At 41.8% G+C, this 20,160-nt stretch overlaps 1 protein-coding gene across 33 annotated transcripts in view; it reads left to right on the top strand.

Annotated features, from left to right (window-relative positions):
• Positions 1-20,160, top strand: part of SOX5 (SRY-box transcription factor 5) — a 607,791-nt gene that overhangs the window by 570,415 nt on the left and 17,216 nt on the right. For all 33 annotated transcript variants that reach the window (XM_085570319.1, XM_085570313.1, XM_085570322.1 and 30 more), the window contains 2 exons: positions 1,120-1,297; positions 6,043-6,188. In XM_085570319.1, the coding sequence (XP_085426445.1) occupies positions 1,120-1,297; positions 6,043-6,188 (324 nt within the window). The remainder of the gene's footprint in view (positions 1-1,119; positions 1,298-6,042; positions 6,189-20,160) is intronic.

The following is a 20,160-nucleotide window of genomic DNA, read 5'->3' as shown; positions in this document are numbered from 1 at the left end:
GTTGTAAGTAAGTCAGGTATAATACTATAAAACTAAACATACTTACAATTTAGGGAGACCAGAATAAGTTTCTTCAGTACCTAGAGCTGGAACCCAGTTGTCTGATGGAGCACTTCTCAGAGCTAAAGGATGACTTTCCTAAGTCACAGTGTCATGCAAGAGCCAAGCTATTATGTGATGATTTGATCTAATATCCTATCCATTAGTTCTGCTTATTTAAAGTCAGTTAAAATCACTTCTAAAATGTTCCCCTTGTTGAAAATTCTTTTTTCCCTTCTCTGTTAGGTCTTTTTTTTTTTCCTTTTTTCTTAATGTATTTTACTTTGGTTGAACAAAAATACATTACTTGGCATTTTAATGTTTTTATAGCACTGTCTGTCACTCTTGTCTGTAATCAAGCCAGGTTTCGGAATAATTCCATTACCTTGAAGAGATGTCACCCAATCTTTCTATTTTCACATAATAATAATAGTTGTTGGAATCTAGAAGTTCAGCTTTGCAACAGATAAAAACATCTAGGGGTGTGTGCAAAATTACCCAGGTTATTGTCTCAGGTTTTGTTAGGGTGGAAGAGAAGTATTTATTTCCTATGGTGTTTTTGTGCTTGGGATTCTAAGTCTGGGAAGTTCAGGGGAAAATACAAGTTAAAACAAAAGCTAAAAAAAAGGCACCCAAAAAAAACCCCAAACAACAAAGCCAAAAACATTTTTAAAACCCAAATGAGCCCCCATTCACTTGTTTGCCCAGCTTGGCTCATGGTGTTTGAATGTTAAGTGAAGGTGGTCTTCAGTTTTTAATTAATTAATGAATATAAGATTCAAAATAAAATGTAACTGTAAAAGTGCTCTTTATTTTCATGATAGAGGCAAATGTCTTGTTGATGGGAATAATTTCCTCAGAGACAGTGCACATGGATGATGTTCTCTGATCGTGTCACACTAATTTTCCAGATTATCAGTCATTTCAGTTCCAAACTAGAGTGACAAGGTGGTATCACATTTGATCTTCGTGTATGTGATACAAGCTCTCAGGTTTAGGAGTTCATGAGAACTGAAGCCACTGCCTTCGCTCGGGCACAGTAGCACTGTGGTAACATTCTTTTCTCCTCTGCTTTCACAGGATGAAGTGGCCCAGCCTCTGAATCTTTCAGCCAAGCCCAAGACATCTGATGGCAAATCTCCCACATCACCCACCTCTCCTCACATGCCAGCTCTGAGAATAAACAGTGGGGCCAGTTCACTAAAGTCCTCCGTGCCAGCAACATTAGCGAGTCCTTCGGCCAGAGCCAACACAATAGGTGAACTCAGCCCTGTGTGTCCCACTCAGTGATGTGTGTCCCACTCACCCTCTGTGTGTCCCACTCAGTCCTGTGTCTCCCCCTCGCCCTGTGTGGGTGTCCCACTCAGAACAAGGGATAGGTCCTGTTGGGAAGGAGTTTTTATCAGGCAGTGGGCCAAGAGCTAGCCCAGGGTGACCATCATGCTTCAGTTGGTTGGTGTGGGTGAAGCAACTCACAGAGACTTTCTTTTCAGGAGGGGTATCTTAATTTTTACAGAGTGAGAAAGCAAAGGCCTGTGTTCTTTCAGATGCTGCTTTAATTTCTAATAAATGCTGGTTTTTACAGGCACACATTAAAGACAGTGACCTGCTAATGGTGGGTATTGGAGACCCATGATATTGTCCTATGTCATCTAAAAGTGGTGGATGAACTTTCAGAAACACTTGTTTAAGTTAAAAATCTACATCTTTCCAAAATTACAAGTTTAATCCTTAGCCCATCCAAATGCTGAATAGAATATTATTTCACCTTGGTGCAATAAGCAAAGCAATCACCAGGTTCATTCAAGAAAACCCCAAATTTGTTTTTCTATGTTGCAGAAAGTCTTGACTGGCTGTTTTTAACATCTTTACAGAAAATAGTGATAATTCCTCCTCCTGCCAAAATTATGTATTTGCCGAAAGACCATGTAATAGTAACAGTCTTACTGGTAATTTCATAAGCCTGATGTGTTACAGGGACTGTTCTTTGTATGTGTAAGGAAAATGTGTACACACCCCATTCTTGATGCTTCTAACTGAAATGTATTCCATGAAATGATTGAGTATAACCTGAATCAAGGTTCCATTATGTAAATCAAGCTCTGTTTTGGGAATTGAGTGAGGCAGATGTACTTTGCTACTGTCTCCCAAAGCATCTCCTGCCTGGCCACTTTCAGGGATAGCACAGAAAACCCCAAAAGAAGCCATAGGTCAAACCTATCAGAAGCTATATCTGTGATACAGTAGTGCTATGCAGTAGTATTTATTTGATATGACATATTACAATTATATAAATATTCTTAAAATATCACATTACTGATTGCTAATGTCTGTATTGCTATTAACCCTACACTCTAACTGTGATACATAGTAATGTGTTTTATCTTCAATTTGCTTGACCCTGCTGCTCTCCATGCACAATGCATCAATTTTTTTTTTTCACGTGAGATTTTTTGTCCTTAAGTAGAAGGAACATCATATTTCAATGGGAAATTAAGCATCTGACTTGCATTTCAGTGGCAAAACATCCCTTGTTCTCCCCTCTTCAATCCTCTTTCCCTACATACCTGGTATTTTCCATTGACTTGAGACCCCTGCAATTTACTTCTTTTAATAAGGTGCAGATTTTGAAATGCTGTACCTTTAATGAGTGATAATGTAATTGGATAAAAGCTGTGAGGATGAACAGAGCTTTAAAGGTCACTCTTGTAAGAAGAATTAATGCGTTATACCATTAATAAACCATGGAAAACCGTGGAGCAAAAGATAACATATTTAAGTTATTGTTAATGACATAGAGTTCACTGCTGTATATCTCTCTGCTACAAATATAGAAAGTGACTTTTTGAGGTTGCTGAGCTGTATGGGTAAGATAAGCTGTCTTTAGCTGGTGCAGGAGCTGGATGGACACTTCTAGTAAAGGTTTATCCTTTAATGGAGGACTGCAAGAAGGAAATGCTCCTGAACACCCTGCATGGTCTCCTGCTAACTGATAGGTCAGATCCAACACAAATCACAGCAAGCAGAACTCCTTGCCATGATGAAACTCCTCGGTGATCTTGAAGTAAGCATGAAATCCCATGGCACCCTCTAGCTGGAGCTACACCAGGAGAAATTTTGGTAGCATTTTTAGCAAAGCTACAAAGGTCTCTAACGTGGTAGGGAAGCTGGATCACTTTCTCATCCTGAGTGATAAACCCCCCTGCAAAGAGCCACTGGGAAACACTCAGTAACTTGTCAGAGAGTTGCCTCCACCTCTGGAATGGTTGGAGCTGTCAGCACTAGGCTCAAGCTCTCTGTCCTAGGTGTGCACAGCCCACCTTGCTGGCATGCAGCTGAGCTGTCCCTTTTCACCACCACTGACTTCAAATCAAGCCCTTCTCTGAAAGCAGCCCGTCAAGCTCCTGGGCTTCCATGGCATGGAGAAATGCCTGTGTATTGTTCAGTTTTCTTTGGGGGACGTGAACTCGGAGCCTCAGGGATTATGAGCAGGGCTGCACTCAAGCATACAGCTCCACAGCCCTCTCCAAAGCCATCCCTATAGCACAAAAATTGTGCTACAGACTGAGCAGTCACAAATGTCACAGCTTCATGTATGACTTTAAATCCAAGCATTTCTTTTTGGGAACAGGCTTATGTCCGTGTACTAAAAACAGAAACAACTTCTCTCTGCTCTTTGCCATTATCTGCAACATCTCTGTGTTAGTTTGGCAATCCTTGGAACTAAGCTCATTTTATGTAATGCAGTTCCCCTCTCTGTCAATAATTCACCACCTACCCTAAACAACAATAATTTACATTCAACTCGCTTCTATATTAATCATTTCCCTGCACACCAGCATCTTGGCAGCTACTGAAAAACATAAGGAGTGCTTGCTTTTATTCACTGTCATGTGCCAAACTGTCTCAAAGATAGCAGTATTCAGGAAAAGCCAAATAGTCTGAAGAAGGGCATGAATTCCAGCTCCTAAGCAAATTTGGCTCTGTTACAGACTGAAAGTATTATACCTAGACTACAGCAAAAGCAGAACTAATACTGCTGTTTGTTTGTTTATTTGCTTCCTTTTTAATTTATTCTGACTACATGCAAGGTTGATCAGATGCAAAGGTTAACAGATGCAAACTGGGGAAGAAACCAAGGAAGTTGGTAAAATGGAGATTAAAGAAAGGAAAAAACAAAAAAGAAAAATCAGCTGGTAGCACTGTGCTGGTGCAGGCTATATTCTTCCTTATGCTGGGAAAACTGGAATTACAGGAATTCCATTGGCTGGGAATTATTGAACTGGGTCATTTGATAAAAGCAATGTGGATCAAGTTATTTCATATAAAACTCTCAGTGTTCCTGGGATTTTAGCTCAAAGCTGTTAGTACAATTAGGAACAGTCAAACTGCACAGGAACTTCTCTTTCTAGCTTTTTTTTTTCTTCAGGGAAGATGGGAATATCAGTCCCACTCTATCCACAGTCAAGAAAAACCAACAATAAAACCCCAAAGCAGGCTAAAATCCTGACAGCAGCACAACACTGAACTAATCTGACATCAGCTTCTTCCTCAGAAATGTTTTAAGCAGCAAGACAATGTCCTACGTTTTTGGCAATCAGCAGATCAGATAGGAGAGTCTAGCAATACAACAGGGATGTGTAATCTGACATGATTAGACAAGGCTCTTTAGGAACAGAACATTCATAATTGAGACAAAGAAAGAGTATTAATAACACTTTCCTAACACAGCAGTTAGCCATTTTATATTTCCTTTCTTTAATCTTAGTGTTTTTCAACAAATCATGGGATTTAATAGCGTGTTTTGGCAGATTAGAGGATTTATGGCCCAGATGTTTTTTGTTCTAAAAATGGATTAGGGTGTAAAGTTTGCTGGAATCCATGGAACATGTTGAGGCAAGCCGGTCATTTTGTGTGTGATTAGTGCCCGCCTTCTGTCTCACAGTCCCTCCATCTGTCACAATTCACCAATGGATCTGGTTAGATTTAGCCTCATGTCACAATCAGAAGTCCCTTTTCTGGATAATTTCATATTACAGATTCATTTTATGCCGTTTTTATGCCCTAGTTAAAAGACAGAAAGTGTGTTTGTGTGTGTGTGTGTGTGTGTCTGTGTGTGTGTGTGTGTGCAGACGTGTGGGGATGTGGAGGGGAGAGAGGGAGGTTGATAAATATTAGCCTCTACTTTAATATCTGAAAAATACACTGGGGCTTGGAATCTCCCATCAGTATTCTACCCTGCAAATCACATGCAGATCATAATAAGTATAATCTACAGTACACTAAAGGAAAAAAATGACAAAGTGTCACATTTAAAATTAAACACTATTAGCTGTGCTGGTGATGCTTGTAACATTTTAAAAGGAAATAATTCAGTGACTACTAAGGCTAAGCCCTAGGCTGTGAATTTGCAGCAAAACAGTGGACATTTGACCTACTATTAGCAGCATGAATAAGAGTGGGAATGTAGGTCCGTGTAGCTGTGGTTTCTTGTACATTTATGAATGACAGGTGGCGGTGGGGAGTATTCAGTGGATGAGGTTTTTCTTCTCAACCATTATGCATTTCATATGTATAGCAAACGACCGCCACCTGTGGTTTATTTTAATGTAGTCACAAGTTCTAAGAAGGGGAAGAATGAAACAGTCTATTTTAAAGAGTTTGGGATTGCTGGTGTGATCAGAGCTTCCCTTAACTCTTAACCCAGTTACATCCTGCTGCATAAAAACCACAGGGCCAACCTCTGCAGTGTCAGGGAAATATTGAAACTAATGGGATCAAATAGCAGCAGTGAGGATTTTGGCACCAAGGTTTCTCAGGCTTTATGTCCAGGTGGCTCTATCATAACAACAGCAGAATTACAGAGCACAGGCAGGTTTGTGGGCATTGCCTTTTAACTCTTTCTCATTAACAATGGTAAACTGCATTCCACTGCTGGAAGCTGAAGTGTTTTCCTGTAACTTCCCTTTTTTTAAGACATCCTTTCTTCTGTCACGTCACCAGGTTATTTAAACGACCACGATGCTGTCACCAAGGCAATCCAGGAGGCCCGGCAGATGAAGGAGCAGCTACGGAGGGAGCAGCAGGTGCTGGATGGGAAGGTGGCCGTGGTGAACAGCCTGGGTCTCAATAACTGCAGGACAGAAAAAGTGAGTTTCCCAGACTCCTTCTGCAAAGGGTCAGAGTGTTCTTTTGCCTCTGCCCACAGATATACAGGTTCTTCCTCCCTTCTCGTCCTCCTTCTTATTCTATTTTTTCTTCCCCATATTTGAAACAGAATAGTTAAAAAAAAAATAAGTGAAAAGCAAAATGGAAACCACAGTCAAAAGATGACATGAAAGAGAGACCTGGGGACCTCTGGGGGAGAATGGGGAGGAGGTAGAGATAGTTAAAGCCCTCACAAGAACTCTGGAGAGCACTAAATCTCTGTTCCAGACTGTCAACATGCATTAAGAGAAGGTGATATTGGAAATCTCTGGGTCCAAGTGGAAATCTTGCTTTATGGAAATGCTTACATGTGTTTGTGAGATGAGCTGGATTTGAAAATATTCAAGCTTCTTTAGGAACATAAGCTTTGCTGATATTCAGGCTCAGCTTCTGGGTATTTAGCCTTGTGAGGTCATCATATATGATATTTTGTGACCATTGCAATGTAGCACTGTCATGTCATGTTAGATGACTGAAGAGAATTGAAAAGTGGAGAATTGACAACACAAACTGCACCAAATATTTGCAGTGAAACTTAGAGGCAGCAGAACGTATGGGCCTTACCCCTTCTGCTTTTGGACTGGTCTGTGAAACTGTGCTGTAACAAAATACCAACAAAGTGGATATTCTCTAGTAAAATCTGTATGTGCTCTCATTGCCGTGTGTGTCAGTGGGGTTGTGCTTTGCTTCTTTTCTCAGTGAGTGTCTGATGTCTCTGTGTGCAGTGCCTTGGCATCTGGAAGATAAATAGACCTGCCAGTGCTTGCTGCCACATTTATTGTGAGCTGTCCTTACAATGCTGCCACCTAAGATACACATCTCAGCTCTGTGTGTCTCAGCATCGTGTGCTTAGCAAGACTTTCTTCCCTGCTCCTCTCCTTCCCTGCAGTATTTTCTGGGGTGATACAGCTGTTGTTGTGCAGTACAAGGATCCCCATTGTCACATTTGGTGTCAGCTACATTTAATTGAAACCACTTCTACTGTAAGGCCTTGTGCAATTCACTGAGACAGGCAGTTAAATAGATTGAATAAAAATGATCAGCTGTTTAGCAGAAACTTGAAACCCAGTCATCCTAGGAAGCTTGCGAGTCAAACAGGATTGTCCAGAATGAGCAGATTGCTGATTTGGATAGCTTTCCATTTTGCCTGGTTTTAGATGGAGTTTGATCAATAAGCTGTGAGAAGCCATCAGCCTGTGTAATGAATGTTAAATGTACACTGCACTTTTTTTCATTGGCCTGTCCTGGGTATCAGTAATATAGAAATTACTCCAATTTCATGCACTTTTTGGAGAGGAAGGGGAAGGAGAAAAGAGGTCAGTGTAATAGGTGTCTGGAAGTACATACAGAGGAGCAAGGGTGCTGCTATGGGGAGAGGGGAAGAAAGAAAGAGAAGGCTAGAGCATGTTTATGGCATTTCACAGAGAAGAACACCAGAAGAGAAAAGGGAAAAGCAGAGTGTCAGATACAAGAAGAAGTGATCACAAGCACAAAGAAATTTATATTCAAATATTTAAGCATCCTTGAAAGGATGCTCGGAGCAGAAATTCCTTTTCTCTGTTCCCCATGTAGAAATGACTTTAACACTCAGCCAGATGCTAATGCAAAGTGACTCAAGCTATTCCTCGCAAGCATAGCTAAATTGCCATTATTTGTTAAGCGCATTGAATTCAGCTGTGGATACAGCAGTTGGTTGCATTCAGAAAGCATCTGTACCTTTTTTTCCTTTTTTTTTTTTTTTTTTTTTTGTTTTGTTTTGTTTTGTTTTAAATCCTCCAAAGCAGAGACAACTCTACCTATCTCCCCCCTCTCCTCCCTTGTGCTGGCTGGGAATTGTCAAGTGACAACCGACCAAATCCTTTTGGACAGGAAGCCTTCATCCTGAGTTCTATATACTTGCAAAGCAGGCCTTGTGGTTGGATCAGGAAGCCCATTAAAAGCACTTTGATGGTATGGAAATTCATCTTCATGAAGCACCCAGGCCCCTAAGCAGCATGCTGTTTAGCTGTGGTTACAGATCAGTCATTCACATTGGAGGGCAGTAATTGTGCTGACGGCTTGTTCGGCAATGGAAGCACATAAAATAATCCCAGGCCCTCCACCATGGCATTGCAAGTTAATCTTCTTTAATACAGATCAGCTGTTGTTCTAACACATGACTTTATGCTGGCTCTAGTGACTCTGCACAGCTTTTTGATTAAGTAACAGGAGTGGAACCAGCTGCATTCACTTTATTCTGTTACTTTCCTATTCTTGGGATTCTCCTTATTCCTTCTGTTTTCACTTCACACCCTCAACCTCAGTTGAAGTTTATTTTCCTCTCTAATTCATACCTCCTGGTAGGCTCGTGGAGGACAGACAGGAGTTCTTTTACAAGGTAGCGGGAAGAAAAAATGGTTTGCTCAATAGAGAATTTTTCTAAAGCAGCTGTAGGCTTTGGGGGCTTGATACAATTAATGCCAGAACTTTTTTGGGACTGGTTTGAACTCGATGATCTCAGAAATGTTTTCCAACCTAATTGATTCTGTGATTTATTTTAATGTGTGAAGTTCATATCCAGACAAACAATCCAGCTTCTCTAAAGTTTGTCTTTTTGCTCTAGGACATTAAGATTTTCTCACTAAGAGCAAGATTTGAGAGGAAAGGAAGTGTCACCATTTTTAGTTAAACTTTATTCTGGTTTTCTCTGTTTTCAGAGGCAGAGAATGAGATAGTTGGGAATTTGGTTAGCAAGAAATAGTGCTGCAGTTTTTTTACAGAGTTTCCCTTTTCAGAAGCTCAAGGTCCCACCACAGGACTTAGTGGTAGCCCCTTAACTTTTGACATTATGTCTGTCATTTTTGCTTCCTGACCAGAGAATTTGAGATGAGGGGTTGAATTAAGAGAGCATTATCCTAAGGTATATCTATATATCACTGGGCATATTAGTACTTAGAAATGCACATTAGTATTTATAGGTAACAAACACTCATGTGTGGGCTATCCCAGATTTTTTTTCCCTTCTTTGCTGCAGTGGGCAGTGTTCTTTTGGAGGCTTGTGACTCCTTGAGACCTGTTGAGCTTTTTGTTGCAAGAATTGCTTCTGCAGCCTTCCAGTGCAGGGGGATTCTGTGCCATTCCCAACGTTTATGGGAGACTCTTGCTGGGGATTTGTCTGCCAGGGGTAGCTGGGCAGGCTTGGGGCTGGAAATCATCTTTGGGAGCCTCTGTTAAAGCTCTTCGGGCTATTCATATGTGTCCTGTTTTCTTGCTCATGTTCCCAGTTGGGATCATCCCTGTGGACAGCCAGACGTGCCAGATAAAGCAGCAGTCAGACAGGAAGTTTGTGGAAATAGAAACTGTATAAAAGGAGTCGCACATAAGAAAAGATTTTTAAAAATCACTAAGATGATTTGGGTGAGTCAGTTTTTGGGCATCCAACTTGGACCATCTTGACGGATTTGATTTTCAGAGGATTACAGTAAAAACTCTGAGTATCACTATGAACATGGATTTCACTAAAACCTATTTTAATTGCAAATGCAGTAAAACATATTTTTACATTACTTTTCTTGGAAACATTTCCTTGTATAAATTAGAAGAGTATGTTTTTGTGGTTCCTTGGAAACCCAAGAGCATAGCTTTATTTGTAATTGTCATCTACAGTTAATTATAATTTGATACGTACCATACGTAAACAATGTTACCTGGGGTAAACAGCACAACAGGCAGCATCAGCTAGGGAGCTCTGGCCTCTCTGTTCAGCTCCAAAAGAGAAAGGGAGATGTTCACAAGCCCAGAGAGCCAGCACTCCTGCAGGGGTAGCAGCACAAACATGCACATTGCCAGGCAGTGATTCCCCACTGCTCCAGGCTCGGGGATGTACCCTGTGACAGAGGAGGAGCAGGGCACACAGGCAGCACCTCTTCCTCCTTTGTCACTACTTTCTGAGTGCTGGCAGTGCCTGGGACAGCTGTGTAAGGACACCCAGCCCCAGGAGCCTTTCTGATGTGTAGGGATGGACTTGCACTCCAAGCTGAGTAGATCCCAGTACCCGCCCCCTTCTCTTGCTGAACCTGTGGTGCAAGTTCTCCCTGTTACTGCTGGGAGTGTGTCCTTTTAAAAGGATCTGGCATGTGCTTGTCTGCTGGGTTGTGACTAAACAGCTATTTGTAACAATATTTATTCCAGCATTGTAAGCTGGAGCCTATTACTCATGCTTATGGAGCACCAGGTTCAGGATGTCTTTCCTCCCATTCCAAATCACCCCTCCTCCCTCCATCCTTCCCACTCCCACCTCCACCTCTCCCTGTTCCCCTTAAGAAGGTGCCAAACATGAAATGACAGTGACCAATGTTGACTTAATGTGGATGTTTAATAATGAAAAAAGTGTGTCAGTTCCAGGGTTAGTCACAAATGGAAGAAAGTATATTGGGTGGCAGCCCTGTAATAATTTTACATTCATCATTCCTTCTGATGCCTCATTGGCTGCCTGATGGATGGGGAAGGCAGAGTTAACTCTTAAGAAATTGCTGTGATCCACTGAGCTGAAATGGATTTTGTCCCTGCTCTCCCCTTGGGAAGAAGGGGAATATTAAGAATCTCAAACCTGCAGCTCTTGCTGCCTTTGAAAAATAAAGCACTGGAGCTCACTTTACTAAACACATACGGAGTAGTTGGTTTGACACATGACATTTAAATTTTTCTTGCAGTAGATAATTTTGCTTCAATAACTTTTTTTCCTTCCCCTAATGGTTAGATTTGAACCAGAAAATCAAAAGAGAATTGCAGGACAGAATGGCAGGCAGGAGAAGAAAAGAGGAGGGTTGGTACAAGAGAAAAACCCTGGGCTTGCTGCAGACACTGAGAGGCCATGGGTCAGGCTAGGCTGAGTAAGTAGTGATGATTGAAACTGGGACCTGGTGCAAGCCAGCCTTCCCAAGCAAGAGAAACCCACTGAAAATTACCCCAGAGGCACAGTACTAACATCACAAGCCAAATCACTTTCAAGAGTTGAAACCTGCCCATTTTCATAATCCCTGTCATATTTTACTGGAAAATGTTGCTTCAGCATTCTCAGGGACTAGCAGAGGCTGTGTCAGCCACAGATACTACACACATGCACCCTTCTCCCTGCAAGTCCAGCAGACCTGATGGATACATCCTGCAGCCCACTCTGTCCCTCCCTGGCCTGTAAAACTTCAGCAGAGCTGATCAGTGTCGTCTTGTTCTCTTCCTGCAGTGTGACCAGAGATCCCTTTGTACAGTGTGGGGGCCAGGCTGTGTCCTGCAGACAATGACCTGTCAGAGAATAAAAGTTAATGTGCTACCCTAACACATCCCCCTCTTATTACTCTTCTCCCTACTTTCTTTCTAAGTTTGTTTCACTGGGGTTCTTTGCCAGCAGAAATTCTTGTTTGGGGGTTGCAGTCCTCTTTGTTCATGCTACCAGCACACAGCACAAAGTTTTCAAAATGTGTGACAGTCAAGCTTGTATTATGTCATCACCCATCCATCACCCAGGTGTCAGACCTCCAGTCAGCAGCCTCAACAGGATCATACATAGTCAAGGAGTCCCACTGCCATTTCTCCTGAAACTTTGCACAAATGTAATTAAGAAAAACACAGGTTAGACTTGCACGCTGCAAAGATCAATATTGGTTTTGCCCAACACAATGCAATAAACATTTTGATTTACTTCAGCTGAAAGTTTATCCACTTATTATCTGTCCCTCCCTTCCCTCCCCTCCTTTCTTTTTTTTCCTTTTGTTTTTTTTTTTTTGCCATTTGCTTTGTGTAGAGCTTGTGTATATTTATATTTACAACCTCTGCATTTAATGGCCACATGCCTTGTTTTCACAGATGGCCAGTGGAAGAACTCCCCTCCCCCTTTTCCTTTAGTAAAGCCTGCCTTTGGTTTTGCTGCTTTTGTCACAGTGCCACTACTCTCAGTTAGCAAGTGCCTACGCATAAGAGGGAGAGATTCTGCAGTGAGGACTTTTTTTTATTTTTTATTCCCATTTTTATTTTTTATTCCCCCAAAGATTTTAGCTCTTCATTTTAAAACACAGCTTTTTTTTTCCCCTCCTGATTGACCATCATTTATTAAATGCCCAAATCCATTTTTCAAAGACAAGATTGGATATTTATGTGTGTCCTTAGTGCCTTGTGATGGCAGGGATGCAGGGGCAGGGTTAGCTAATAAGAAATTAAGCCTGTGGAGGGAGGGATGGGTTCTGCCCACAGATGTGTGTGTGTGAAAGTCCAGCACAAAGTCCAGGCAGAGAGGCAAGGGAAGAAGCCTAGACCCATGTAGCTACTGAAGTCCAAATGGGAATTCAGACTTGGTTCCCTCCAAGGGGTGGAGATGGGGAACATTCACAGCCCAGTGTGGGTCAGGGAGGACTGCAGCTGTTTATGCTGTTGTGGAAGTTTTATGAATCCAAATTAAGATGGATCAACTTCCTCCTGAAAATAAAAACATACAAGTGATGTGGAGTTCTTGTTACAACTTTTGAGCTTTTGGAGTCCTTGGGTTTAAGTTCTAAGCTGTGTCCCACAGCCATGAGATCTTCTTACTTCCTGAGATTTTTTTTTTTTTTTTTTTTTTACATGATCACACATCTCAAGTCTCTGGGGCTTTCAGCACACTCATGAACTCCAGCATCAGTGCAGTACCTCTCTTCAATGTCATAGAGGCTGGGCCTGATTCCTCTGTGAGTTGTGGCCATTTGGGCTCTTGAGGGATCAGCATGACCTGTTCACCAGGGCTGGAAAAAGTGTAAGCAAAGGTACACCAGCCTTCATAATTTGAATTCCTTCTAGGGAAAAATGGGAAAAAAGTAGTCTGTAATGTCTGTATTGTTGCTGTGCAGTTTAGTCACCCATTGTTTGTTAAACAATTGCCAGGAAAGCAGAGACTGTGTTCTTGCTTTCTCTTTGCATTCATGCAGACCCTCCTTCACAGGAAATCTGTGTGGGTTGTGATTTTCCTCTTGTTTCATCTTTAGTGTGCCACCTCTCTCCCCTAGTTAATGTTTCCTTTCCACACTGATCAGTTGTACCAGCTTTGTGACTCGCTGTGAAGTCCCTGATTAAAATTTACATGGCACATTTCGTCCAGAGACCTCAAAACTCCTCACAGTGGTTGGAAAGCATCACTGTCTCCATCCTGTGGAGTTTAGGAAATTAAGATGCAGTGACTGAACAATTCACAGAGAGTTACAGGCCATGTCAGCCCAAGGAGCAGTCTGGATAAGAAACTGGGTCATGGAACTCTTAACCTATTTGCAGTCAGCAGATTACAGCTGGTTCTGGTTGAGGTCAATGCTTCTGCCTGTGCTAGAACAACTTTCCTGAGAAGGAAACAGCATCTCATCATTCTGCTTTGATTTCCTTTTCCTTTTCATTCCTTCTTCAAAATAATGGGCCTATGTGCATTTTCATGTAAAAGTCCCGACTTTCTCTGTCTTTCAGTGAGCATAATGAGAGAAAAGCAGGACCTCAGTATCCTCTAGAATTGCTACTTCCCATCCGTTTGTTTCCAAGCCAAATAATACATTTTATGAATAAAGCAATTCTTTCATTCTTTCTCAAACAAAGAATTAATTTTAAAAAAGGAAAAAAAAACAAAACACAAAAAAAACCACCTTTGGGACCTGACCCTTGACAGGTTACTGAGGATTTTCCTATTTTTATTTCAGTGGAGTCTGTTATGCCTTCAGTGCCTTTAAAGATAGTGACTTGAGAGCTCTTAGAAACTGAAGCCCTGTAGGCAACAAAGAAAAATGACTGTAAGTTTCAGCAAATTCTCTCTGTGATGTGGTGTCTGCTCCTGAGAGAAGAGTAATTAAATGTCTAGGTATTCATTTTCCTGGTAACACCTCCTAAGGAACCTCTTCATGTAGATTGTAAATCAGATGCAATGATTTCCAGGCAGTATTGAAGCAACAAGTGTTTTAATAAGTACTGTAAACCAAAAGATATGGTTTCTCTACCAACTGATGTAGCCCCAACTTAGACTGCATGCCATCATTTTGAAAGAAGTACCATAAAATCAGGAAGAGCCACAAATAAAGAGTGTTCTTTTATTTTCTTGTTTCTAATGCAGGTTTTAGATTCTGTGGGTAGCTTATTCCATGAAAAATAGAGATCTTGGATAAGCAAGATTGAAAGAGCTGAGGGGGTGGTAAATGCATTGTTTCTTTATGATCAACTTTGATGCAACAACAAAAAAATCTCCCAAATGATAACTTGCTGTGACATTATAAATAATCTTTCATCTTCTTTGGTGGTCCACAGAGTTTATATAATTGGAAGGCTAAACCCCCTTCTTTGTTGTTTCTTGTGTTTTCATTAATACAGTAGAAGACTATAAAATTGTGCAGCCGAAGGGGTTTAACAATTACTGAGTCAACATTTGAATGTCTCACTCTGTTTTATCATTTATGCATGTGCTTTTTATGAGTTTTACAGCCCTGCAGGCGTGACTTAAGCAAGGTCCATTGCAGTGGTGGATCTATAGCTGCTTTGTTTTTATTTTGCTTTCCATGGTACCATGTGCCATCAGCAAGAGTCATAATTCCACACTCAAAAAGAAATTACAAACTTGAGATGGCAATTTTTTTGGAAGATACAGGAGTGCTAATTTCAGTTACTAAAAATATTTATCAGTCTTACTAAGGAACCTTTGGCAAGTCCCATAACGTGTGACTCCGTTTCCCTTCTGGTAAGCAGTTCATAATCCTACCTTTCTTTGTGAAAAGTTGTGGGTAATTCAGTGATGAGTGAAGAGCACTTGGGCAAGGTGACACAGAAAAACCCAAATCTAAGTCAAAGATGCCTCTGAAAACAGCTGGACGTTCTCTTACATCAATTAGAGGTGTAACCAGATCTGGGCCATCACAAGGCTCGGACTGGGACACAGACAGCGTGCACAGTACCTGTTTTGAGGTACCGTGGCATTAATGTGCAGGAGCAGAGTCTGTAATGCAAATAATCCATCATGTGCAAACCTCTGGGCACAGCTATCACTGTTGCCTGTTGTTCCCTTGAGTTCTTCCAGCTCTCCACCGTCCATCATGCCTGCCTGCCTACCTCATGTTTTCCACTCTTGGTGAGACTCTGGCTGAAAGCTTTAGAACTCATGCTATTCTGATGTTTATTATCACAAGAGGCAGAGAGATTGCACAGAGAGATTACTTTTACAAAGTCTTCATTCGTGTTAGATGGAGCAGAAGACTCTTCAGCTTCTTGGAGAGCTAAGGAAAATACCACAGGGTTGAATGGATAACACCTGGTGCCACCAGCTTGTCTAAGGATTCAGTATGTTTTCTGTCATAAACTGAATTTTTATTGTGCAATCATAGCAATTAATCTGCCTGAAACTTTAAGATCTGGTGCATATTGACCAAGGTATGTGTTGGAAGGGTTGATATTTACAGGCCCTTGCTGGGCAAGGAGATGTGCCTCAGTACCACAAGCCACATCAGATGCTGTCACAGGTCCTGCTCATCAATCTAAGACAAAAACTACTTCCTCAAAACTCAAATCTATTTGAACTACCACCTTTAGCATTTAGATATGGGAAATAGCTGGACAAACTGAAGGTGGAGGGGAAGGGAAGAAATGAGACACACAAAAGGACAGTAGCAGGCAACCATCTGCTTATTTTTAATTTATTGACGCCAAGCAAAGGTACTAGGCTGTATCCATCAGTGTGTGCGGAATTCTTAGATGCAAGAGATAATCAGCAAGTTTCTCCTTGCAGTTTGTCTTTGTTTGGCTCTCTCCACCTTTTTTTTTTCCTGGCCTTTCGGTTCCCTTGGGATATGAAAAGCAGGAATGTGAAGTTATGGTCCTGAACACTCCATCTCAGGAATTGGCTGTTTCTCTGCAGCCATCAAAAAGGAGAGGAGAAATATTCCTGTCAGGGAAACTGGGGGTAGGGTGAGGGGAGCAGCAGAGGGAAGAGGGGACTGCTTCAGTGAAAGTGCAAACCTTGAATTATGCAATCGGAAAAATGGCTCTTGGCAGAACGCGGCTCTGACAGGGCTCAGAGCGCCAGCAGGGATTGCCAAGCAGCCCAGCCAAAAGGATGTCTCACAGAGGGGAGGAGGGATCCACAGCCATATGTCCAGCCTTCACAGTGTTCTGGAAGGAGCCTGGAGTCCTTCTGCAATGTAGGTGTGGGGATGGTCTCGGGGCATCCTGGGCACTGGTGCCGTGAGCCGGTACTGGAGGGAGCAAGGAGGGCAGAGGACAGATCTAGCACGATGTTTTTATTTCTCAAACGTTCCAAGGGCTTGCTTCACTTTCTTGTAGTAGTGGGAGGAGTTCTGGCAAACAGGATCAGGCTGTTCTACATATGTTTTGACTCTTCTTGTTTTATGTTTCTTCTATGAAAGAGACTGCAACCAAGTTCTTGTCATTTTTAGATCAATGTTTTGTTAAACTATGACAGCTATCCATGACAGAGAGCCAACTAACTTTTGCAGCTGACCACAAAACTGAGTCTGACTTGTGGTGCTTAGTCATTTCTTATATTTTTTTTTAACATGACATATTCCATGTGTGTATGTGTTTTTGTTCTTTTAAATATAATTAGAGCATTTCTAGGAGTTGTGGTACAAATCAGTCTTCTCTGGCAGGTTATTTTCTTTGATTAATAAAGTTAGAAACTTCTCATCACATAGTGGCTATTGATGAAACCTCTCTGGTTACACTTTGAACAATTTTGAGATTGAAAGGTCTCTACAGTATTATCTTCTCTGAGAATTTTAAGTGATCCAGTCAACAGAGCTCTTGCTGCCCCTGCAGAATCTCTCCTATAATCCAGCAGAAATGTTGATTAAGAAGCTCTTCGTAAAGTACTAAGATATTTATAAAATGTCTTTCAGCCTTCTGAGGTCTGATACAAAATTCGGAAATTTGGAATCACTTCATATTTAGGAAGAGATGGCTATGTTTCTTCTCCTGGAAGGACAGGAATGCTCCTTGCTGTTTGCTTTTGCTGCTTTGTGCTGTCTAATTTTTAGCAATTAGACAAGCAATTCTCCACACCTCTTTCCTGGGTTTGGACCAACCTTGCCTGTTGTTCCCAGCAATATTAGTTCTAGGCTGCAGTAGACACCACCTGGAATTTTTTATAGGATGGAATAGCATTTCATACCTGAAACAAAGGGATGTGCTGCTGGGCCCAACATAATTAAACCCACCTGTTGGCACTGGGTGGGGTCTCACCTTGCTACCGTTCAAACAGCTGATCCAGCACAGCAGAGTGGTGGCAGTTTGGGGAACATGTAATTTGATTTTATGTTGATGAGTTTGGTTTTGTGATGATGATGACGACACATAGATCCTGGTTTGTATAAACTTCAAATAGTGTGGATTTCGTGTCTGTAGTTATCATGTAGATGTCCTTTTCTGTTGTGGGCTGGAGGGCTATGGTTGGAGCCAGTTGATCTTTAAGGTCCCTTCCAACCCAAACTATTCTGTGATTCTGTGAGGGGTGGCTGCAATAGCAGTATCAGCAGGTTGCCAGTTAATTTGGGGTCAGAGAAGAAAACACCTTCTCCTTTGTTTCTTTGGAGGTTCCCTAAATACTTGCCCATGAACAGAAGGACTCTGTAGGAAACATACATAGATGCTTCTATCAAATGAAAAGCAGTAAGTCATCAACGGAATGCTTTCCAGCAAAACGCCATGGAATTGCTGCTTGGCCCCTTTCAAACATTTCAAACATTTAGTGATTGTGAAAGTGCTTCTCTGCATCAAGATTGGGGGAAATCAGCTGCTGTGTGTTTAATGGGAAGAGTGTAGGACTGGAAATCACAGTGCTGCTGACCTATGGTCAGACTTCTGCATCCTGCCAGAGTGATTGCTCTCTTTCTGCTATCCTAATACTGTTTGGTTTGGGGTTTTGAGGGGGGCAGTTGGGTGATTTGGGGTTTTTTAATGGCTTGAGATGGAAGATATCTTAAAGAACTTCTACCTCCAAACCCCCTGCCATGAGCAGGGACACCTTCCACTGGACCATGTTGCTCAGAGCAATCAACCATCCAACCTGGTCTTGAGCAATTCCAGGAATGGGGTATCCATAACTTCTAATTCTAGGCAGCCTGATCCAGTGTCTCACCATTCTCAGAGCAAAGAATTTGTCCCTAACATCTAATCTAAACATACTGTCTTCCAGTGGGAAGCCATTGCCCCTTGTCCTGTCACTCCAGGCCCTGGTAAATATTCACTCCATCTTTCTCATCAGCTCCCCTCAGGAGGGCCACTGCAAGGACACAATTAGATAACCCTAAAACCTTCTCTTTTCCAGGCTGAGCAACCCCAGCTCTCACAGCCTTTCCTCACAGGAGATGTGCTGGTGCAGAGGCTCAGGCAGGAGCAGGCCTTAGACTTATTATTGCCTTTGTGCTTTTTTGACTTAAAATGTTACTGAGCATTAACACAGAAAGGTACAGCTGGCTGCTTTGATCTTCTGCTTCAAGATCAATGTCATGCAGAAGTTATTTTTAGTTGCCATTTTACCATTGCTGGTTGAGTTACACATTGAAGTAGCAAGGAGTAAATTGTCACCATGTTCAGAGCATGGTTCCAGTGGCATCATGTCACAGTTCTGTGAGAGCCATCTTCTCCATGATCTCCAGGCATTCCTTCAGGGCCTTCTTCCATCACACTGGGCTCCCTCACTGCATCCAGCATGGCTGCAGCTCCAAGTGCCAAACTCTGCCCCAGCTGGAGTGAAGCAGCTCCAGGCTCTGACGAAGGAGCCATACCTGGGATGTGCCTTGCAGGCGGCTTCCAGAGTGTTCTCTGACCTGGGAACTGTCAGACTGTGTCCCTGGAGCATGCTCTACCTCCAAGAGCTGCATCACCTGCCTAAAGAAGAAGCTGTTCAACCCATGCCCTGTATGCTCTCAGCTCTGTTTCTCCAAGAGGTTTACACATGCTTTGAAAAAAGGCTGCAGCAGAGTAACTCCCCTCCCCTATAATATAGCCAACAAGAGAAAATGTTCTTTTACATCATATCTCAGTGCCAATGTTTTAAAATGATTCCTGACATAATTTTTTTTAACTCTAGCATTATGAAGTTGACAGGAAATAGATTTTTTTTTTCTGAGGAAAAACTGTTGAATTTCATTATATATCTGCAATCAATTTGGAAGAAATACAAAGTCAACTTAGTCCTGACTTTTTGACTTCTGACAGGCTACTTTGGAAATGAGAACAGAGTCAAAAATGATGGATCAAAGGTTCGGTAAAGCTAAATGCCTGAATAGTTCGGGTGCTTATTTGAAGCTTCTCCAAGCTTTCTGGATCTGCTGTGCCTAGTAGTTGTTATGGAAACCTTTTTGCTTGGGATAGGCTGAGTCTGCTGCATGAGCTTTTCCTGCAAAACTCAAGAGGATGACTCCTCTTGCATGCTTTCCATGGTGAAGTGTCAGGGTGTAGACAAAGCACCAGGAGTGTGAAAGGGATTCGTAGTGAAAACGGATGTGAGGAATAGGAAGTTAACCTCATGTTCCCTAAACTCTGTGAGCATAAAAATTGAGCAGGTTAGCCTTGTTTCTAACTCTTCCTGAGAAAATCCGTGCAGTGACTTACATGAATTTGAACCGGTCTTCAAATTGCAGATGCAGGGACATCACTTGGCAGGAAATGTTTCTGTATTTGCATTGTTCCCTTTTCTGCTTTCCAATGTAACACATCCCAGTGACATTATTAGGCTACATGAAACAGTCGCCATGTGGAAACTGAAAGGTTTTTTTGGTTTATTGATCTTTTACAGCCAACAGGAGTAGAATAGAGCAAGGAAACAGCAATCTTTTCTTTCAGGAAGAAGCTCAAAAGAATTTTTTTGACTAGAGCCACTTCATTATCATGCCATATCATGTCATTTTCTTAGCTTTGCAAAAGGCACAGTGC

Source organism: Lonchura striata, chromosome 1A, assembly GCF_050655825.1.
Source record: "Lonchura striata isolate lonStrDom1 chromosome 1A, ASM5065582v1, whole genome shotgun sequence".
In the NCBI taxonomy this organism is placed as follows: Eukaryota; Metazoa; Chordata; class Aves; order Passeriformes; family Estrildidae; genus Lonchura; species Lonchura striata.
Note: the sequence above shows the minus strand (reverse complement) of the source record. Positions and strands in the feature narration are given on the sequence as shown.